Below are 23,437 nucleotides of genomic sequence, written 5' to 3' on the forward strand. Positions count from 1 at the left end.
TGACACACACTCCCCCTTTCGAGGGCAGGGCCACGGCATGCCTCAGACTCCAGAAGGCGTCTCCCTTTCCCATTGCCAGCACGGGGCGCACAGCAAGTCCCTCTGCATCGGGCAGGCTTGTGTGTTCCCTGACGGCCTGGATTGTATGAGAGATTCTGTGTGTGATCCCTGGAGGGCAGGATGTATGAGACCCCGGAGGGCTGAGCTCTTGCTTCCCCCACGTGTCCTCTCCCCGCCATCCTCGAGGGCAGGCCCGTATGAGACCCTCAGGTCCCCAACGGAAGGGATGCGACTTCATTAGATCCCAAAGAGCAAGGCTCATTTCCTACAACTCTGAAGGAGGATAGTCCCCGCCCTCGGCTGCCCGCCCACTGCCACCACCGCCAAACCCTCGAGGGCAGTTTCGTGGACCTCCCTAAATCTCAAAAGGCAGGCCCGGGTGCCCATGCCGCCCCCGCGACCGCGAGGGTAGGGGTGGGCACGCCCACCTCCGCACGTCTGCACCGGGGTTCCAGATTGCAGGGCGGGGCGGAGCTTCGCGGAAAGCGAAAGCCGGCGGGGAGGGGCGGGAGTCACCGGGGAAAGAGGAAGCGCTGACAGGCGACGCGACCCTACACCGCCGAGGCTCCCCGGCGTCCCGCCATGGCAGCAGAAGATCCCAGCGCTGGGTCCGCGCCCGCGGCCTCCTCCGCGGCCTCCCTGCCCCTGGCGGCGCTCAACGTGCGAGTGCGGCGTCGCCTGTCGTTGTTCTTGAACGTGCGGGCACAGGTGGCGTCCGACTGGACCGCGCTGGCAGAGGAGATGGGCTTTGAGTACTTGGAGATCCGGCAGCTGGAGACGCACGCAGACCCCACAGGCAGGCTGCTGGATGCCTGGCAGGGACGCCCCGGCGCCTCGGTAGGCCGCCTGCTCGAGCTGCTCGCCCAGCTGGGTCGCGACGACGTGCTGGTGGAGCTGGGACCCAGCATTGGTGAGGACGCCCCATTGCTGGCCTTGTTTCTTTAGGGGTAGGGGGTGAGGAGGCTGACCTTCACCGGCCTCAGCATCCCCGGGAGAGGCTCCGTTTCCTGCCTCGGGGGACCTGGAGAAGCCTGCGGAGGGAGAACTGTGCGGGTTCAGTTCTCTCCAGGGCATGATAGGGGTTGGAGAAAGGTGGTGAAGGCCCAGAGAGGCAGAGATAAGGAAGCGGCTTAGGCAAAGGCTTTTAGATGGGGCCTGGAGTCAAAATCAGGCTTCTCTGGGGGGGCGTCTGGGCTGCTTAAATTAGAACAACGGGACAGGTGAGGGACTGGAAGCAGTCTTGGAAACTTCAAGTACCCCCTGGGGAAAAGGAGTACCCCCTGCCACTCACTAGCACTTATATAATATACATGCATAGGCGTTGGGTAGAGGTGCCCACACACAGGCACACCTTGCTTGGTTGGGGTCACTGGCCCCCTGCACCATAACCGGTGGGTCTCCTGAGCCCTTTTCCATTCCCAGCCCCTTGTTCACCTCTGCCCTGGATCCTAGAATAAGCAGACCTACCTTGGTTCCATTCTTAGGAGTCCTAAGAAGGGACAGAGGTACAAGCCTCACCTTGGTGGCTTCCCAGGTAGCCAGAACACCACTGACATCCCTCTGGGACAGTCATAGCTTGTGGGAGCTCAGCTTTTCAGAACTGTTTAGCTGCTGATGGCAACAGGAGGCTGCAGAAGCCCCAGAGCACAACAGGGTCAGAGGAGGTGAGATAGGAAATGGATCCTCACTGTGGGTAGGGGTGGGGCATTCCCGGGAAGCCTGCTACACCCTGTCTCTTCCCCACAGAGGAGGATTGCCAAAAGTATATTTTGAAGCAGCAGCAGGAGGAGTCTGAAAAGCCCTTACAGGTGGCCGCTGTAGACAGCAGTGTCCCACGGACAGCAGAGCTGGCGGGCATCACCACACTCGATGACCCCCTGGGTAAGGTTCCAATACTGTTCTTATGGGACAGGTGGAACAGCTGGGCCACAGGACATGGTGGTATTAAGAGTATGGATGTTGGGAGCAGATGGGTTGTGGGACCTTGAGCAAGTCATTTAATCTTTCTGAGCCTCAGTTTCCTCCCTTAAGAAATGGGGATAATATAGTCCTACCTCAGGATTGCTATGAGATTTTCATGAAACGATGTATCCATCTCATGATTAACCGAGAGCTTGGTACCCAAGAGTACTCATCTTTCCTCTCCTGGAAAGGGCACTTTCTCTGAGTAGTGTTATCTTGGGATGGGTGTAGGGCCCAGGACCAGGGAAGCCTAGGCTGGAGGCTCTTGACTGGGGTCCTTCCTAGCCTTGACCATCACCCTTGTACTCTGCACCCAGGGCAAATGCCTGAGCGTTTTGATGCCTTCATCTGCTACTGCCCTAGCGACATCCAGTTTGTGCAGGAGATGATCCGGCAATTGGAACAGACAAACTATCGGCTGAAATTGTGTGTGTCTGACCGCGACGTCCTGCCTGGCACCTGTGTCTGGTCCATTGCCAGTGAACTCATTGAGAAGAGGTTGACTAGGGGGAAAGGGCCTTGGTGGCTGGGTGGGCGGGTGAGTAAATGAAGCCCTATTCAGGGGTCAGATGCTGGTCATCTCCTCTTAGTTGGGCACTGTCTAACCTGGGCCCAAAGGCCCCTCATGAAGCTGTCCCCTGGGGGAATGCTGAACTAAGGTGCCACAAGGCCTGCAGCCTGTCCACTCTCCCCTAGGTGCCGCCGGATGGTGGTTGTTGTCTCTGATGATTACCTGCAGAGCAAGGAATGTGACTTCCAGACCAAATTTGCACTCAGCCTCTCTCCAGGTAAGCTCAGCTTTTCCCTGGCCAGAGAGTAACAGGTAGGCGGGACCTCTATATGCCAGCCCTCCCTCCCCAAGGGCCTGGATGTCACACCAAGGAACTACTATAGGTATCTACACACCTGAGCATGTGTGTATGTATGTGCCACTTTGTGTGGGTGAATGTGTGCAAGGGGTCCCTAGTCAGGGGAAGACTTTTGTTAGCTCCCGGGATGAAGGCTGGGCCTGCCCCACAATGGGGTAAGGGCCTGATGTCAGCATGGCACCCCTTGGCTTGCAGGTGCCCATCAGAAGCGACTGATCCCCATCAAGTACAAGACAATGAAGAAAGAGTTTCCCAGTATCCTGCGGTTCATCACTGTCTGCGACTACACTAATCCCTGTACCAAGTCCTGGTTCTGGACTCGCCTTGCTAAGGCCTTGTCCCTGCCCTGAAGCCTGCCCTGGGACCCTGGGTGTGTGTGCGTCTGTCTCCCTGTCCATGTACTTCTGCCCCTTCTTCCTCTTTTGGTTGTAGGGAGCAATCTGTGCTCTATTTGCCTCTCAGTTCCTGGAGATGCCAGCTCCAAGACAAACTGCCGCAGCTGGATGTTACATTTCATGTCCTGCATGGAACCAGTAGCGGCGAGTGGTGCTTGCTGGGTTATCAGACAGGACAGTGAAGAACAGGGCTGGCTGGGACTAAGTGGAGGACCACAAGAGCCAGCTCTGTGACATTCATATATTTTCAGCTTGAGTTTCCCCACTTGAGAAGTGGGATGGGGAGACCAGGTGTGCTTTAATCACTGTAGGAAGTGGTGACGCATTGCGCTGAGTCTGCTGGGAAGACATCTTGGCTGTAGGGGAGCTGGCCACTGCTGGACAATATGCTAGCCGCTGCTGGGACCATGGCGCTGCTGGGACAGCTGCTTTCACGGTGGCACCTGCTGATGCTTCAGTGCCTCTCTGCACACCTCATGTCCTACGTCCTTTCTCCTACCCCAGGAAGGAATAAGGATGTGAGCTTCCCAGCACAAGAAGATCCCACCTTGAGCCTGATTCCCTGGCAGGCTTACCTCTCACCTGTGTCTTATACTCCTCCCATCCTCTGCCCTACCTTTTGCAGTGACAAGTCCCTAAAAGCCTGGCCTGAGCACTGGGGCCATTTTTCACTTCCACCTGCCAAGATGCCTATGGCGGCACTCTCTGTTCCACATGATGGGAGATGGGATCCCAGCCTCTGACATAGCTATCAAATATGAATTCTGAGGCTGAGTCACAATTACCATGTGAGCAGGGAGCCTTTCTCCCTGGACCACCCACAGAGAGCTCTCCTACCAACTTTCTGCACCTTGATTGCCTTACAAAATTGTTTGTTTACAGTGACCACACAAGAGCCTCCTGCCCCAAAGCTTTTGGGCACATAGACACATAAGAACTCACTCAAACAGACATATGTATACCTGCAAACACACGTTTTTCTGGGTACAGCTCCTAGGAACATTTAAGTGGGAGAGGCCCACCATCAAGAGGGCCTAACCACCTTCCTGAACAAAGATGGGGTACTCTTGTATTCTTTTTGTCTTTTTCCCCTGCTCATTGAAATCAAACTCTGGAAAGGACTCACTGTGTCAGCATTTATACCTTCAGTGAAGCATAGAAGAAGAGAGCTGCTTGAACTCAAAACAAATTGCAGACAGCTGTTCTCTTCCTCTTAGAGCCATTTGTACATTATCCTCAAGCTCTCCTTCAGGGAGAAAATGCCATAGTGTCAGGCGTCTGTGCCCCAGTCTACCCTAAATCCAAGAGAAAAAGTGTCACTTCTCTGCTCAATCTTTAGCCTGGCTGGAGCAAGGTGCCTTCCCTTGGGGTCTTGGGATGAGATGGAGGACCCTCTCTGCATGATCTTGATGAAGCATTTAGCTGCTATGCTAAATGCTCCCCTTTGTCATTGGGCATTTTAAGCAGTTTTGAGAAAGTATCATCTGTACCTGTTTTATATGCATTGTGTGAACTTCAGAGATATCTGAGAAATGCCCGTGTTTGCCATTCCTCCTGTACCCTGAGTTTATAAGTAAAGCAGATTCTACTTTGGCAACTGTGTGTGTGTATGTGTGTGGAAGGAGTCAGTAACCTGGGATAAGGTTCTCCTGGGTAAGAGAAGCCAGCCCCTTGTGGGGCTTCTGTTGGGTTGGCAGGAGCTTCCTGAAAGGGGACTTCCTCCTCAAAGGTTCAGGCCTGAGCCGAGATGCAGGCAGAACCACGAATATTGAACTTAGAGCTAGATACTCAGGAGACTATTGTGCTCCAGCTTTCTGGCCTGTGTGTAGGGACTGATCCAGGCTCCAAGGAGAGTCTGAAGGACCCCCATTCCAGCCATAGATCTGAGGGCTAAACTTATTACTAATGGCCTTCTTTGGGCATATTCATGTTAATCCTGAAGTTATTGATCTATTTTTTAAAGAAAATGTATTGCTTTTTCACGGTTCATTCGAGAAAATTTGGAAAATGTAAAGAAAAATAATACTGCTAGATGTGGTTGCTCAAGCCTGCAATTCCAGCACTTTGGGAGGCAGAGGCGAGAGGATTGCCTGAGCCCATGGGTTCGAGACCAGCCTGAGAAACATGGAGAGACCTTGTCTCTACACTAAATTAAAAAATTAGCCAGGCGTAGTGGCACATGCCTGTGGTTCCAGTTACTTGGAAGGCTGAGGCCAAACAATCACCTGAGCCCAGTAAGTCGATGCTGCAGTAGCTGTGAGCGTGCCACTGCACTCCAGACTAGGTGACAGAGTGAGACTCCAACTCAAAAAAAATAAAAAATAAAAGAAAAATAATACTAATCTCAGAGATAAACTCAAACAAAGTTTTAGAGTGCTCAGACATTGTCAGTGACAGCAGCTTTCTTTTCGGAGGTCTACTCATTACTGTGCCCTGATTTCTTAGTCACCCAGATGCTATAGGCCACCCACCCTTACCTCTACGCTCTCAGGGACTCCTGGGAAGGCTCTGTGTATTCAGGGAAGCCTTGAGGTAGGGCCTTCTTCTCCAGTGTCCCTTGGGAGCAGAGTCACAGTGTGGCCCGGGAGACAGTCCTGGGTCTGCTACTGGTCTTGTGGGAATCCCTGAGTAATACCAGTCCCCTTATGGGAAAAGTCTTTGTTCTCTCAGGCCAGGTTGTTGACCTAAATGTGCCCTCCTCTCCCCTATCTGATCCTCACACCCCTCAAACCTGCCTCTCTCCAGTGCCCATCATCCCATTAGTTAGGTTCCCAAATATGAATAAAGCTTCCTCTTCTCATTTTCAATTTTAGTCTTCTAGGAATCTTTGATAGAGAAACTTTTTTTTTCCAGTAAGAAGAATTTGCTGCTAAAATTATCAAAGGCAAAAGCAGGAAATTTTGGAGGGCAGCAGCAAAATTGAAATACAAAACTACAATCTGACTTAGCAATGGACCTGGATTCTGCCATAAGTCAATGATAGGGAAAGGGATTTCCTCCAGATTAGATAAGACTTCAGTCATAACAATCAAATGTACTAATATAATATGACTTTGTTAGATCCTGCTTCCAATAGTCTAACAACAATAAAAGACAATATTGGGTCATATATCTGATAAGGAGTTAATATCCAGAATATATGAAACACTCCTACAAGTCAATAACAAAAAAACAACAGGATTCAAAAGTAGGCAAAAACCTTGAACAAATATTTATCCAAAGAAGATATACGAATACAAATGGTCAATACGCACTTAAAAATATGCTCAGTATCAGTAACTAGGGAAATGCAAATCAGGACCACGATGATATAGACAGTATTTCACACTTAACAAGATGATTACTAGCAAAAACACAACATAACAAGTGTTGGCCAAGATGTTGGAGGTAGTATAGAATGATATGGCTGCCATAGTCAACAGTAAAGCAATTGCTCAAAACATTAAAATATATGTATCATGTGATCCAGCAATTCCACTTATGAGTATATACCCCCAAAGAATTGAAAGCAGGGTCTTGAGGAAATATCTGTTCACCCTGTTCACAAGCAGCATTATTCACAATAGTCAAAAGGTGGAAGCAAGCCAGCATCTATCAATAGCTGAATGGAAAACCAAAATGTGGTATAGATATACAATGGAATACTGTTCAGCCTTAAAAATGAAGGACATGTTGACATAAACTGCTACACCAATGAACCTGGAGTATATTTTTTTATTTTATATTTTTCTTTTTCTTTTTTTTTAGATAAAGGGTCTGACTCTGTCTCTTACACTGGATTGCAGTGGTGGCATCATAGCTCACTGTAATCTCTGTAACCAAATGCTGCTCTATTTGGACAAATGTCTCTCTTGATGCATCTCCTGAAGACAGGCACAGTATTTTTAAATCATTAGTTAGGAATTCGAAACAGAAAATAATATTTCCCTACCTGGGTGGAGAAGAGGAGGGAAGGTTTGATAATATATTCCCAGGCATTTGAAAAAAATCTCATCTTTGGCAACTGGTTCAAAAACAAAAAATTATTCCATGACCTGGAAGAATTTGCAAACACACACACACACACACACACACACACAATATATATATATAGATATATATTTATATACTGCATTATATATATAATGCAGTATATATATACCATATATACTATATATGGCATACTATATTATATATATATCATATACATATTTTTAAGATTTCAAAAAGTATCCCCAAAATATTTTCTTTAACTCAAAATATTTGTTTTTAACTTAAAAGAGACTCTCATGAAGTGAATGGTGTTTGAGTCAGGAGGAACAGACCCAGAGAAAAGTGCCACGGAGCCTCAGCAGCCACCCTGAGAACCTTGCTTGGTGGCAGAGAGGAACCATGGCTCTTCAGCCAAGCTGGGAGATTTGAACAAATTGTTCTCCCTCAACAACGCAGACACAGTCTCTTTGGGCCTCTGGTTAACACAGAAATCTGAGTGGTAGGGGGCTGGGAATTGGCAAACAGCAGAAAACTGGAGAATGCCTGTTCAAGACAGGCTGGAATTATTCCAAATTCCAGAAGGTGAACTTAGAATCACAGAGCAGAACACAAGCAAGGCCACTGGACTGGTGAGGGTGGAAGGGGAGGGAGTTCATCATCACTTCAGGGGAACATTGTCCCCATTGACTGCCAGATGATACGCCAGATGTTGCAGAATACGTTTTCTAAATGCCCTTGGGGATGTCTGGTTCTCAGACAATATGGAGTAAACACACTTCTCCCTAATCCCTCTGCTAAGTAGAGCTAAAAACCAAAAAACACAAAAACAAAAAAACCCCAGGACATCATATATAATACAAATCTAAGGAGACTCTGAAAGGTGGAGAAAATAAGATAGAATAGTTATGGATCTTGGGACACATGGAATGACATGGCACTGGTTCCTAGGGTTTTCTTTTTGCCTCATAAATCTCAGACTGAGTACTAGAGAAGGCAGCAACCCAGAAACTAATGGATTGGCATAGGAAATTAAAAAAAAAATTGTCTACACTTTCTAGACAAAGGACCAGTAAGGGGCAGCCTTGAAAGAAAGAAAACTTTTAGACAAAACTGCTCTACTCTCACTAAACTGCAGGAAAAAAACCTGTAATACTACCTACACTCTGCCAGCCAAGACCAGATGGGAGCCTGAACTTTCACTCCCACCTGCCTGCTTGGGTGTCAGAAGAGAGGTCATGAAGAGTCAGGATTTTCACCACTGCCCAGTAGTAATACGCTCCTTCACCATGTCAATGGAGGCCATATGGAGAGCAGTAACAAGGCACCCTTCCCCTTTCCAGTCAGGATGGTATCAGCACAGGCTTAGTGCACAGTCTGAATTCTCATCCTAATTCAGTACTAACTAGGCACCTTCCCCAGTACTCCCCCTCATCTTCACCCTGGGATGTCAACAGAGAACTTGAACTTCTTCCATCTCTGGACAGCATTGCTTTGGTGTCAAAGAAGCCTAACTAAAACAGAAAATCTAACTGAGATTCAGAGTCTTATAATATAACATGGTGTCCAACATGTCCAGGCTTGAAAATCACTCAGTATACAGAAAATCTCAACTTGAACAAGAAAAGACAATCAACAGATGCCAACACCAAGATGACACAAATATTAAAATTATCTGACAAGCATTTTAAAACAGCCAGCATAAAAATGTTTCAGTGAGTAATTGTGAACATGCTTGAAACTAATGCAAAAGTAGTCTCAGCAAAGAAATAGAAGATATAAAGAAATAAATTGAAATTTTAGAGCTTAAAAACAAAAATAAGCCGGGCTCGGTGGATCAACCTGAAATCCCACGCTTTGGGAGGCTGAGGTGAGTGGATTGACTGAGCCCGCAGGTTCGAGACCCGCCTGGGCAACTTGGCGAGACCTCATCTCTACAATAAATCAAAATACAAAATTAGCCGGGTGTGGTAGCACACGCCTGCAGTTCCAGCTACTTGGAAGGCTGAGGCAGAAGGATCGCTGGAGCCCAGCAGGTCAAGGCTGCAGTGGCCGGGAGCGGCCACTGCACTCCAGTCTGGGTGACAAAGAGACTCCAACTCAAAAACAAACAAACAAACAAACAAAAATAAAAATAAAAACTGAATTGGAGAAGTTCTATTGTAAAATGCTAATAAAGGATAAGAATCGGTTAACTTGAAGATAAAACAATAGAAATCACCCAAGCTGAAGAGCAGAGAGTAAATAGGCTGGGGAAAAAAAATGGATGGAGTCTCAGAAATTCGTGGGACTATACCAAAAGATCTAGCATGTAAGTCATCAGAATCCCAAAAAAGAGAGGAGAAAATAGTTGGAACTGAAAAAGAGTTCAAATAAATATGGTTGAAAATTTGCCCAATATGAACAAAATGCGTCTGTGCACACGTGAGCATGTGCACACACACACACACACATACACACATACACATACACACAAACATAAAACTACAAGCTGAGCAAACCCAAACCATGATAAACCCAAAGAAATCCACACCAAGATGCATGATAATCTAATCTCCAACAACTAAAGACAAAGAATAAAACCTTGCAAGCAGGCTGAGAAATGCTGCCTTACCAATAATGGGAGAAAAATACTTGAATGACATCAGATTTCTCATCAGAAGCTATGGAGGTCAGAAGACAGTAGCACATTTTTCAAGTGAGAAAAGAAAAGGACTGTCAACTCAAAACCCATGTTCAGTGAAAATATTCTTCAGGAATGAAGAGGAAATCAAGACCTTTTCAGATGAAGAAAAACCATGAGAATTTGTTGACAGCCAACCTGCCCATAAAGAATAGCTAAAGGAAGTTTTTGAAATGAAAAAGAAATGATCAAATAAAGAATCTTGGAACATTAAAAAAGAAGGACAGGTTGGGCACAGTGGCTCATGACTATAATCCCAGCACTTTGGGAGGTCAAGGTGAGAGCACTGCCTGAGCCTGTGGATTCAAGACCAGCCTGGGCAACTTGGTGTAACCTCGTCCCTACCAAAAAAAAAAAAAAAAAAATTAGCCAGGCATGTTGGCGCGCGCCTGTAGTTCCAGCTACTTGGAAGGCTGAGGTGGAAGGACACCTGAGCCCAGCAGGTCGAGGCTGTGGTGGCTATGAGTGTGCCACTGCACTCTAGCCTGGGTGACAGAGTGAGACTCCAACTAAAAAAAATAAAATAAAATGAAAAAAGAAGAACAAAATAAAAATATGGGTAAATTCAGTATGTTTTCCTTCTTTTGAATTGTCAGATTTGTATCTGATGGGTTAAGCAAAACATTAGTTTAGTGGTTGTCTTCAGGATAGATTAAGGAAGTTAATAAGTACAGTGGTAATTTCTACTTCAGGCAACTTCACAAATGAAAAGAGAAATGAAATGGCTTCTGGTCGGTAGAAGGAACTCTGGGGTCCCTAGCATTTCCTCTTTCCTCAAAATATCAAACCCCTTCGGGTCACCTGTCCTACATGCCTATGCACTATCTGATGTGGTTTTCAATTTATGTACTGAAAATATTTAAGACGGTTATAAATGGGAAAGAGACAAGGCACTTAAAGCAAGGAAAAGCCTGTACACCTCACTGAAGCTGGTAAATGTTGACACAAGTAGAACTGTAGGACGTTAAAGTGCATATAATGTTATACCTACAGCACCTACTAAAAAGATCTGTTCAGAGAGATACTCTCAAAACACTACAAATAAATACAAATGAAAGTCTACTTGAAATGACGAAAATCATAGAGAGGTAGAATTGACTAGTGGTTGCCAGAGTTTAGGGATGGATGTGGGAGAGAAGTGGGTGTGACTACAAAAAGGCAGAGCTTTAAGGTGTTGCAATACAGTCATTCTGTATCTTGACTGTGGTAGGAGTTACACAGATCTACTAATGTTATAAAATGGCATAGAACTAGACACACATGTACCAACGTTAAGTTCCTGGTTTTGATATTATACTATAGTTACATAAGATGTCTCCACTGGGGAAAATTGTGTGAAGGATACAGGAACTTCTGTACTATCTTTGCGACTTCCTGAAAATCTGTAATTATCTCAAGATAAGTTTAAAATTTTTAAACTTAATATAATTAGTATAGTTCAATCAATGTTATTAATATTAAATTTAATAGTCTATTAATTAATAAGTAAATACAGTGTATTATTATTTCTATTGTTTTATTAATATTAAATATGAATTCATATTTAATATTAATAAAAGAAAACTCATGTAATTTAAGTATTTTAATTTCATATATAAAGTAAAAGCAAAAGCCCCTGGGTGCTTTTGCAATGACTGAAGTTTCATTTTCCTTTTAAAATTTTTAAAGGGCTTTAGATCCCTTCAAGTCTCATGCTGAAGGCTAAAAAAATAGGCTTTAGAGTCACACCCTAAAATAGGCTTCAGTGTTTACCAAAGGGAAACAAAGACTGGTATGGTTGGGTTACATTTGCCTGCTACATTTACAGGTATCACATGCCAATATGATGGCATCCAGTAGAAGGAAGAAACAGCTTGTGTGTTAAATCTTTCTTTTTTAAAAAAATTTTAGATTCAAAGGGTATGTGTGCAGATTTGTTACATAGGTATACTGCGAGATGGTAAAGTATGAGCTTCCATTGAGCCCATCACTCAGGTGGTGAGCATGGTACCTAATGGGTGGTTTATTATCACTTACCCCCACTCCTTTGCTCCTCCCTTTAGGAGTCCCCAGTGCCTATTGCTCCCATCCTTGTGCCTGTGTGTATTCAAAGTTTAGCTCTCACTTGTAAGTGAGAAAATGTGGTATACAGTTTTCTGTTTCACTTAGAATGATGTCATTCTAATTCTCTTAGAATGATGGGCTCCAGCTGCATCCACATTGCTGGCGAAGGACATGATTTTGTTCTTTTTTTATGACTGTATAGTATTCCATGGTATATATGTACCACATTTTCTTTATGCAGTCTACCATTGATGGACACCTAGGTTGGTTTCATGCTGTTGCTATTGTGGCTAGTGCTGCAATAAACATATGAGAGCAAGTGTCTTTTGTATAGAATGATTTATGCTCCTTTGGGTATATACACAGTAGTGGGATTGCTGGGTAAAAATGGTAAATCTCTTTTCAGTTCATCCACAGGGAATGAACTAGCTTATATTCCCACCAACAGTATATGAGCATTCCCTTTTTTCTGCAAGCTCAGCAACATCTGCTGTTTCTTCACTTTTTAAATTTGGTTTATTTAGGATGTAAATTAGAGAAACAGCGAGAAAGGAAGAGAGAGAGAGAGAGAGAGAGAGAGATTTCCCTCCCCAAGTAGGGAAGGGGGCCAAAACCAAGAAACATGGTGATGGCCATAGCTCAGACAGTACATGACCACATCAGAGTCCAATAAAGCAATGACTTCTTCACTTTTCTAATAGTAGACAATCTGACTGGTGTGAGATGGTATCTCATTGTAGTTTTACTTTGCATTTCTCTGATGATTAGTGATGTTAAGCATTTTTTCACATTTGTTGGCTGCTTGTATGTCTTCCTTTGAGAAGTGTCTGTTTGTATCCTTTGCCTACTTTTTAATGAGATTTTTTGTTTTTTTCCTGTTGATTTAAGTTCCTCATAGATTCTGGATATTAGATCTTTGTCAGATGCATAGTTTGTAAATATTTTCTCCCATTCTGTAGGTTGTCTATTTATGCTGATGATGGTTTATTTTGCTGTGTAGAAGTTCTTTAATTAGGTCCCACTTATCAATTTTGGTTTTTGTTGCATTTGATTTTGAAAACTTGTTCACAAATTCATTGCCTATACCGATGTCCCAGAGAGTGTTTCCTAGGCTTTCTTCTAGAATTTATACAGTTTGAGGTCTTACATTTAAGTCATTAATTCAAACTGAGCTAATTTTAAAAAAATATTGTGAGAGGTAGACATTTAGCTTCATTTCTCTACCTATGGTTAGCTAGTTTTTCCAGCATCATTTGTTAAACAGGGTGTCAATTCCTCAATGTTTGCTTTTGTTGACTTTGTCAAAGATAAGTTGGTTATAGGTCAATGGTTTTATTTCTGGGTTTTTTATTCTGTTTCATGGATCTATGTGTCTATTATTGTAACAGTTCTGATTACTATAGCCTTATAGTAAAGTTTGAAGTCTGGCAACGGATGCCTCCAGCTTTGTTCTTTTTGCTTAGGATGGCTTTGGCTATTCAGGCTTTTTTATGTTTCCATATAAATTTAAGTATTTTTTCTAAATCTGTAAAAAATGATTCTAGTAGTTTGACAGGAATTGCGTTGAACTTGTAGATTACTTTAGGCAGTATGGACATTTTAACAATACTGATTCTTTTAACACATAAGCATGAAATGTTTTTCCATTTGTTTGTATCATCTGCTCCTGGATGTATGACTAAAGCTTAATTTTTCATTTTTTCTTAACTAAAATACTTTTCATTATAAAAGTGATCACTGATAATATTCATTTATGCCTATGTAAAGGTGTATGTATTTTCAACCACCATTTCATGTTGGAAAATGGATTACTTAATTTTTGAGGACCTACTTACTATACTGGTTCTGGCTGAAAGCAGAATACAAAGATAAGCTAGGCATGTCTCTGTCCTCAAGAAACTTAAAGCCCAATGGAAAAATCAAGGCATAGATGCAGGAAAACCTGAATAACTAAAAAGTTAGAAAACAGAGCCCTCCACAGCAAATGTGCTGGCTTGTGCCAAAGGCAGCATGTCCCACAAATCCCACAGATGGGCTACTATGGGCCAGAAGTCTTGAAAAGGCTGCTGGAGGTAGATGACCTTGAGGTGGACTTTGAAAGTAGAATTGACAGCGGAGAGATCAACAGGAGAAGAAGGAGATTCGAGCAGAAAGGAAGTAATTTAAGCAGAAGGGAGATATGAGAGGCACGTTTAGGAGCAGAGAACACACTGGTAGGACTAGATTCAGGCCTGTAGAACTCAGGCTACAGCAGAGTGCCTGGACTGTGTCTGTTTTGAAAAGAACTGTTAAAACCAGAGGGTGGAGAAAATTAGTTTAGTGGTTTTATGCAAGACAGATTTGGGAAGCTGATAAGCACAGTTGAACTTTCTTCTTCAGGGAACTACTCAAAAATGAGAAATGAAGAGACTGCTGGGTGGGAAGGGGAATCTGGGGTCCCTGGGTTCTTCTTTCCTCTTTCAACTTAATATGATATCAAATGGCCCATTCCAGTCCTCATGCAGCAATTCAAATTGTATTTATCTAACCCTGAGATCATGAGGGCCTGAGGGAGGGCAAAGGCCAGGGACCCATGAGGTAAATCTGATAGGGCTCTGGTTTAGTGAGGCTCTTCTGGTTGCTTATTCATCAGTGAAAATGAATGTATTTTAAGGACATCAGTGTCATCTACTTCAAGAGTTACCGTTTATTAGGCCAGGCGTGGTGGCTCACATCTGCACCTGGCAGGTTGGGAAGCCAAGGTGGGAAGATTACTTGAGACCAGGAGTTCGAGACCAGCCTGGGCATCATAGCAAGAACCCTGCCTCTACAAAAAAAATTAAAATTAGTTATCTCTTTCTAAAACAGGAGTATCCAACATAAATATAATCTGAGCCACATATATTATTTAAAAATTTCTTATAGCCACATAAAAAAGTAAAAAGAAGGGGTGAATTTAATTTTAATAATAATATATTTTATTTAACCAAATATATGAGGGAGAACCCCCAAAACAGAATTTATTTATTTAAAAAATGTATATCTATTCTTACGTATTTAAACTTCAGACACTTTCAAAGTACTCTCCGTTTGATGCAATACACCTACTGAGATGCTTTTCCACTGCTCAGAACAGTTTTTGAACTTGTCAACTTTGATGCCTTTTAGTGTTTCTGCCATTTTTTGGTTTACCTCTTATACATCTGCAAAACATTTGCTTTTGAGGACTTTTTTCATCCAGAGAAACAAACAAACAAAAAAAGTCCCTTGGAGGTGAGATCAGGTGAATGAGGCGGGTGGGCACAGAGGATATGCTAGTTTTGGTCAAAAACTGCTGAACACTCAATTTGGTGTGGACAGGTGCATTGTCATGGTGAAGGAACCAGTCATCTGTTTGCTACAACTCAGAACGCTTCTTCTGCAAATCTTCATTGCAACCTTCTCAAAACTTTCAGATAGAAATTTTGGTTGACTGTTTGATCCAGAAGAACAAATTCTAAGGATACCTCAAGGTGCCCACCCTCCAAAATATAATTCCAGGCTTTTTTGGGGGGGGTCCCCCCTCATATCTAAAATATCAAGTCAGTATATAATCTATATAAAAACTATTGATGAGATTTTACATTTTTTTCACAGTGAATCTTAAAAATCCATTGTGTATTTTACACTATAACACATCTCATTTTGGACTAGTCACATTTCAAGTCCTCAATTGCTACATGTGGCTAGTGACTACCCTATTGGATTGTACTTCTATAGAATCCTGCTTCTCAAAGTGTGGTTCCCTAGACCGGTAATATTTTTATTTTTGTAGAGACAGGTTCTTGCTATGTTGCCCAGGCTGGTCTTGATTTCCTAGGCTCAAGTCTTTGACTTCCCCAAAGTGCTGGTATTATAGGCACGAGCCACCATACGTGGCCTGATCAGTAATATTGACATTACCTATCAGAAGTAAGAACTCTCAATCATTGTTTTGTTAAATTCTGGTGAGTCTGCGTGGCTCTTTGAGCTATGACCACCATGTTACTTGGCTTTGGCCCCCTCCCCTACCTCTTCTGTTTCTAACTTACTTTCTATATAAACTACATTTTCTAATCTAGAAAAAAGAAAGAAAGAAATAAGGACTCTCAGGCCACCTTCCACCCTAATTAAACCGATTCTGCACTTTGGTAGGAGGCTCAAGTGATGTATAGGTACAGAAAGGTTGAGAAAGTCTGCCCTATGCATTTGAGAAGGCAGATACAAGGTACATGGTGTTTTGTCTACCCAGCATCAACATTCCTCCTCCTCCTCATTCAAGTTTGATTTCTCTCAACCCCAGCTCCACACACAGCTAAACCAAACCTTCAATATTACTGGCCTTCCCTTGAGCACTATGCTTGGTTCAGGCATGTCATGTGACTCAACCAGAGTCAATGAGACACAATGAATCCCTTGGTAGATCCTGCTGTGAGTGAATGAACAATGCTGTAAGTTCTGGAGTCACTTCTGAACATGATGGGAGAGCCCATTTGTGTATGAAGCCTATAAATGGAGGAAAACCAGATACTAATGACACCATGTGAGCCACTGCTTTTAAGCCTTACCGCTGGAATTTTCAGATGCATGAGCCAGCAAAATCCCTGTTTATTTAAATTAGTTTGTGTTGTGTGCTAGATATTATCTGCCTTCTCTTCTTTTTTTTTTTTTTGAGTTGGAGTCTCACTCTGTCGCCCAGACTGGAGTGCAGTGGCTGCTCCCGGCCACCGCAGCCTTGACCTGCTGGGCACTGGTGATCCTTCTGTCTCAGCCTTCCAAGTAGCCAGAATTACAGGCGTGCGCTACCATGCCCGGCTGATTTTTTTTTAATTTATTGTAGAGATGAGGTCTCGCTGCCCAGGTGGGTCTCGAATCCGCGGGCTCAGGCAATCCGCTCACCTCAGCCTCCCAAAGGCGCGGGATTACGGGCTGAGCCACCGAGCCCGGCTGCCTTCTCTTCTACATCTCCTCCCTCTCATTCTCCATCAGGCTCGGTGCCCCAAGATATTGACCTTCAAGGAAGAATACATAAGCAGGCTGCCCTTACTTTTTGGTTTCCTGTTGGGATTGGTCAATGGGAGGACCAGTGGGAGATCAGAAAGCAGGAAGAGAATGAATTCAGTGTATTTATTCCCTTGGCTTTCTTTTGTGGGGTTACTGAGGGCTGACTAGTCCTGTCTACAAAAGACTACAGCTACTTTCAGGAAGCCTTCTCCATCACTTTCTCTGTTTTGAGTAGGCCTCCATCCCCTGGCTCCTACAGGCCCAGGGTGGTGAGGGCTCCCTGAGGTTGCTAATCCTAGAGTACTGCGTTATTCCGTTTGGTTTCTCTATACGCTGCCCATGCCTATTTGCCTTTATTAAACTGTCCTCAAATTATCCATTTTGAGAGTGCCATTTGTTTACTGTTGGGATCTGACTGGAATGGCCTTAACATAGGATTCCAGAATAGAGTTGCTCATATATATTAGAGGGCACGGATAGCCTCCTTACTGGAGGATAATTGGATCCTGAGAATCTATAACATTCCATGTCATCACAGATAAGCAAATTATCAGCTGAGTGTGGTGGTCTGCACCTGTAATTCCAGCTTGGGAGACCAAGGAAAGAGGATGCCTCCCTTGCCCTCAAAGGAAACACATATGATCAGTTAATGGAGGAGAAGAATCTACACAGTATGCTGGAATCAACCAGAAGTGGATAACTGTTGCACACCAGGCCACTCTTGAGTGGCTTCAAAAGCCAGTGATGAAAGGATGTTAGCCAGTGGGCAGTACTCTGTTGCTGATCTACCTGAGGACCAGATCCAACTTAACTTGTGGGCAGTGGCTAGTAGGTTGGTCAGGGATTTGGAAAGAACAAGATTAGAATATCGGTGGCAAGGAGCTCTAGGGGAACGATACACATACAGACTTCCTGCAGAATGTCAAGCATGCTACGTATGTCACAGAAATCCTCATCCAAGGACATCTGTTGTGAATGAGACTCTCAGATGTCAGAAGGACAAGATGACCCAACCTGTGCACATCAGTTGACCTTTTTCTCAGATGCTTTGGTGCTTACTCAATAGGCCCATTTACAAAGCGGCCATGGTAACAGGGAAGGAGACTATGTATGGTATTAGCAATATAGTCTTGCCCTCACCAAACAGACCTGGCTACTGCCACCATTTTCTTTGTGGGAGGGATTCACTACAGGCTCATATTTTATTTTGAGTTGGAGTCTCACTCTGTCGCCCAGACTGGAGTGCAGTGGCTGCTCCCGGGCACCGTAGCCTCGACCTGCTGGGCTCCGGCGATCCTTCCACCTCAGCCTTCCGAGTAGCCGGAACTACAGGGGTGCGCTACCACGCCCAGCTAATTTTTTGATTTTATTGTAGAGATGAGGTCTCGCTGCCCAGGCGGGTCTTGAACCCGCGGGCTCAGGCAATCCACTCACCTCAGCCTCCCAAAGGCGCGGGATTACAGGCTGAGCCACCAGGCTCGGCAGGCTCATATTTTTTAATATATGTAAATCTTTTCAGGTTGTCTTTTCTTTTTATGTGAGCTTTGATAGTTTATGTCTTTTAAGGAATTTCATCTAAGTTGTTGAATTTATTGGAATAAAGTTGTTCATAATAGTCCCATGTTGTCCCTTTAATATCTGTAAAAACTATAGTGATGTTACCCCTCTCATTCCCAATATTGGTAATTTGTGTCTTCTCTCTTTTTTTCCTGATCAGTCTGACTAGATGTTTAACAAGTTTCTAGAGTTGTATTTTCCCACAGAGTCAGATTTTGGTTTTATTGATTCTTCTCTATTTTTTTTTTTTTTTACTATTTCATGGATTTCCACTCTTATTGTTATAATTTCTTTTCTTCTGCTTACTTCGAGTTCAATTTGCTCTTTTCTCCCCCTCACTATCTCTTAAGATGGAAGCTGAGGTCATTTGATCTGCAACCATTCTTCTTTTGTTGTGTAGGCATTTAGTGCTTTATCATTTCCCCCAAGTACTGCCTAGTACCCAACTTGTTTATTCAGAGGCTGTACTAAGACGAGAAATGGCACTATTTCCAGGGAAATCAGCCTGATTCCAGGTTATCAAATGCCTGTCATCATGTTGAGGAAGTTATTTGTCTTTAGGAATAGACACATACCACGGAAAAGGAATTGCCTCCCCTCCCTGCAGTATTTCTGCCAGCATAACCAGTTTACAGTCCTACAGAATGCTTTATCCATTACTATGATATTTCACATGACACTACTGCCAACTAAGGGACATTGTATGGCAAATAAATTGTGTCAGTGACTTCACACTCTCAGGATTCCTGGCCTTATTTATTACATGCCTGTCATCCAGAAAGCTGATATGGCAGAACAGTAGATTGAACTGTTTACATCTTGGTTTATAAGCCTTAAATCAGCAGCCAATATATGGTATCTCTCCTATAAGCAGAATGCATGGTTTTGGGATATGTCTTAGACTGTTTTCTGTTACTATACCAGAATATCTGAGATTGGGAAATTTATAAAAAGGCTTATTTTGGCTCATGTTTCTAGAGACTGAGAAATCTAAGATCAGATGACTACATCTGGGCAACTTCTGGTAAGGGCCTTGTGTTGAGTCATAACATGGCAGAGAAGCAGAAGGGGAAGCAGAAACACGTGAAATGGGCAAAATATAAGGGGTGGTTTCACTTTATAAGAACTCACTCTTACAGCAATTAATCTAGTCCTAAAAGTGTGAGAACTCACTCACTCCCAAGAGAATTAGCCTGGTTCCACAAGAGTAGCATTAATTCCTCTCAATGACCTAATCACCTCTCAACAGCTCCACTTCTCAACACTGCCACACCAGGAACTCAATTTCCAACTCATGAATTCTGGGGACACACCCAAACCATAGCAGGAAATAAAGGATAAAAGAGGTTTATTTGTTGTAACTACTAGTGTATTCACTGTTGCAACAAATAAGCCACAAAGACATTTTTGTGCTTCTTGTCTCTGCAACCTTGGACTTGGTGGGTTTTGGAATCCTGGTGATTCCACTGAACTGGAAATAGAAGTGGCCTCCTGACTTATACACATTATAACACAATCTGTCCCTGGCATCCAGCTTCTCTTTCTTTCACTAGAAAGAACAGAACTCCAGAGTTTTTTTTGTTTGTTTGTTTGAGTTTGGAAAATATAGTTTATTTGGAGTAAATTAGAGAGAAAGAGGGGAGATTTACCTCCCCAAGGAAGGAAAGGGGGCCAAAGCTCAGAAACATGGCAGCTATCTCAAAGAGCTACATGGACACCCTAGAGTTGAACAAAGCAATGGTCAACTCCAGAGTTTTAACAGAGTATATGACCACCCAGCTAAAGACCATATTTCTTAGAGTCTTATGTGGCAAGGGTTGGTAAACTAGATTATTGTTTATAAAACATTGGCCGGGCATGGTGGCTCATGCCTGTAATCTCAGTACTTTGGAAGGTGAAGGTGAGAGGATTGCCTGAACCCAGGGATACGAGACCAGTATGGGCAACTTGGCCAGACCTCATCTCTACAATAAATAAAAAATAATTAGCTGGGCATGGTGAAGCACGCTTGTGGTTCCAGCTACTTGAAAGGCTGAGGTGGAAGGATCAGCTGAATCCAGCAGGTCAATGCTGTGGTGGCTGTAAACGTGCCACTGCACTCCAGCCTGGGCAACAGAATGAGACTCTGACTCAGTAAATATATAAATACATTATTAAATAAATACATAAAAACATTTACTCCTTTCCTCCTGCTGTTCCTCCATGAGAGTAGCATATTTCCTGTCCCACTGGTATTGGACATGGCTATATGATTTGCATTGGCCAAAGGGATATTAGAATACATAATCCAAGCAAAGGTTTTAAATGCGTTTGTGTAATTGGGTGGGCTGAGGCTTGCATCTTGCCATTCTGACCCCAGATAGGTCAATTCAGAAGGCAGTGGGCTCAGGTCTAAGCCAGATCACCAATCTTGCTCTAAGTTCACCTTCTTCTCATTGCTCCTAATGTATGCACATGACTTTCATACAGATGCATATGTATGCTGTTATTAAATGAGAGTCATTACCATGAGGAGCACATGTCCTACAAAGCTTGCTGGTGGCAGAAGATGAGAAACATATGGAACAGACTCGAGTTCAAGCTGCAGCCTAGGACCAAGCCCAGCTGAATTCGGTGTAGATCAGCCAAATACCAGCTGATCTGCAGGTGCTTGAACAAGAAATAAATGCTTACTGTTGTTTGCCATTGATTTTTTTTTTTTTTTTTTTTTAGTTGGAGTCTCACTCTGTCGCTCAGACTGGAGTGCAGTGGCACGCTCCCAGCTACCACAGCCTCGACTTGCTGGGCTCCAGCGATCCTTCCGCCTCAGCCTTCCAAGTAGCTGGAACTACAGGTGCGTGCTACCATGCCAGGCTAATTTTTTGATTTATTGTAGCAACGAGGTCTCGCCAAGTTGCCCAGGCGGGTCTCAAATCCACGGGCTCATCCAATCCACTCACCTCAGCCTCCCAAAGCACGGGATTACAGGCTGAGCCACCAAGCCCGGCTGCCTTGATATTTTGTGGTTGTTTTGTCACCTGGCATCTTTGTGGCAATATCTAACTGAGACCCTCTGTATGAACATGTGATTAGGTTTTGGGCAGTGGTATGTAAAGGGAAGTGATATGTTCAACTTTTAATTGGTGACCTTAACAAAAAGGCACATGCCCTCTATTTTCCTTACCCACCTCATGCTGCAGAATCGTGGGTGGGATGGTGGGAGCCAGAAGCTGCCTGTTGCAGATGCAGAAGCAGGATGGGAAAAGCCTGGGTCCCTGATAATATGGAGTTGAACCATCAGCCAGGACTGCTTACATTCAGACTTTAATGTCAGAGAGAAACAGATTTCTATCTGCCCACTGTTACAGAAGGAATGCTGACATCCTAACCCATGTGGGTTTTCTGCCATTAGCAATCAAGAGTCCTAACAGACAAAATGGGTTTGTCACAAGCCCTCCACCATGACCACGAATGGTCTGCTTCTGGCTCTGCTATGGGTCCTGCCCACTTTACTGTTGAACAGTCCTCGCAGTCTGCCCTATATCATTACTGCTCCTGTCACAAGGGCCCCCTTTCCTGTCCACAGCTAGCTCTGTGGGTGTATCTGGCTTCGTGGAAGAACTGGCTGTAACTGGACACTTCACGTGTTAGACCTATCTTTTAAAGAACAAAAAAATTAGAATGGGTATGCACATTTATCACCCTGCAAGTTAGAAGTGCAAAGACAATGTAGCTTGCTTTCTATAGTCTAATCTGTATCATGAGCCCCACCCTTCTGGGTGGGAAGGGGAAATTTAGTCTTGCCAATTAATGATACATCAGACTATTTTGCACAGTGTCCTTGTGGGTAACATGGTCTCTCTTAGTTAAATGCTGCTTTTTAGGTCTCCTTCCCTTTCCCCCTCATCTTGCCAAGATGGTCTCTGAGATTGTGGGAAAGAGAAGGCTCATGTGACCTCATGGAAGAAGGAAAAGTCTGTCTTGAATCTCTGTGAGCAGGTTCTTCTATTGACCTCTGACCTGCCATGGAGCTCTTGGCCTGGTCTGATTCCTGAGTTCCTATGTGTCGCCTGTTGAGATGCCATGGGCCTGGTCTGACCTTTGGAATATGTTGTCAGCACCCAGAACTGAGGTCCGTGGTTCCAACCATTTTCTTTCAGCCACAAAGTTCCACCTCTGCAGGCTTTTCATTCCAACTCTCTCTGTACTGGCTCTATAATATATCCCCATGCCATTATGGGGCAAGGAGAAGCTCTTTTGCCATCTAAGATTTGAAGGCATTAAGTGCTTAGGCAGGACATTCTGTAGGACATTTTAGTGTAACTCCATGTAAGGGGTCAGTGTAGGGCTTTATTATATTCATGCCCAACTAGACACTCAGTGGGGGTGGGGGGAGAGGGAGAAAGCCTGGGGAGGCAGAACTAACAGGTTAGCATTTACCCATACAGGTTACTCCAAAAGACCATTTGAACCAGAAGAATCTGATAATGATAGGATATATTTTCTGCCTGCTGGATGGGGTTGTCAGAGCTTAGATTCTACTCTAAGGACATGGGTATCTCCTCCTCTGCCATGTTTCACTGCCATTCATCAGGGAAACAAAGGGGTCCAGGTTCTTTTGATCGTGGAAGATGCTCTTCTCTTTAGAGCTCACAGCTGGCATATAGAGACTAGTTCATTAGTATTTGGTCCTTGCATTTGATACAGACTAAAGGACACTCCCCATTTCTTGGTGACCTAAAGTTTCCAACTCAATGCCCACACAGGCAAAGGCCTCTCTAATTTTGGAAGACCCCAAGTCTTACTTGTTCAGGTTGGGTACTGTAGGCAAACAAGTCTTCACCATCCACTAGGAATCAAGGAGAAAGCTTTTGCAATGAGAAATTAGGCGGTGTTATGGGCAAGTAATGATGCAGCAG

At 44.0% G+C, this 23,437-nt stretch overlaps 1 protein-coding gene across 4 annotated transcripts; it reads left to right on the forward strand.

Annotated features, from left to right (window-relative positions):
• The first annotated feature begins 448 nt into the window (after positions 1–448).
• Positions 449–22,802, forward strand: MYD88 (myeloid differentiation primary response 88). Of its 4 annotated transcripts, XM_008068343.2 has the most exons (8): positions 449–970; positions 1,807–1,941; positions 2,340–2,520; positions 2,719–2,810; positions 3,087–3,516; positions 15,970–15,982; positions 21,840–21,847; positions 22,771–22,802. In XM_008068343.2, the coding sequence occupies exons 1-5, from the start codon at positions 643–645 to the stop codon at positions 3,239–3,241; spliced, it is 891 nt and encodes a 296-aa protein (XP_008066534.1). In that variant the 5' UTR covers positions 449–642; the 3' UTR covers positions 3,242–3,516; positions 15,970–15,982; positions 21,840–21,847; positions 22,771–22,802. The 4 variants fall into 4 exon arrangements, with proteins under 4 accessions (XP_008066534.1, XP_021573392.1, XP_021573391.1 ...); XM_021717717.1 differs by lacking the exons at positions 15,970–15,982; positions 21,840–21,847; positions 22,771–22,802 and having other exon boundaries at positions 2,340–2,501; positions 3,087–3,462; XM_021717716.1 differs by lacking the exons at positions 15,970–15,982; positions 21,840–21,847; positions 22,771–22,802 and having other exon boundaries at positions 2,340–2,564; positions 3,087–3,295.
• Positions 22,803–23,437: the final 635 nt, after the last annotated feature.

The sequence above is a fragment of the Carlito syrichta genome, unplaced genomic scaffold (genome assembly GCF_000164805.1).
Source record: "Carlito syrichta isolate Samal-C Ts95f unplaced genomic scaffold, Tarsius_syrichta-2.0.1 Scaffold310396, whole genome shotgun sequence".
Classification (NCBI taxonomy): domain Eukaryota; kingdom Metazoa; phylum Chordata; class Mammalia; order Primates; family Tarsiidae; genus Carlito; species Carlito syrichta.

Excerpts from the sequence above, each read along its gene's own strand:
- MYD88 (XM_008068343.2), top strand. The coding sequence starts at position 643 with ATGGCAGCAGAAGATCCCAGCGCTGGGTCCGCGCCCGCGGCCTCCTCC. Across the intron at positions 1,942-2,339 it reads CACACTCGATGACCCCCTGG|GGCAAATGCCTGAGCGTTTT; the intron begins GTAAGGTTCCAA and ends CTCTGCACCCAG. Across the intron at positions 2,811-3,086 it reads TGCACTCAGCCTCTCTCCAG|GTGCCCATCAGAAGCGACTG; the intron begins GTAAGCTCAGCT and ends CTTGGCTTGCAG.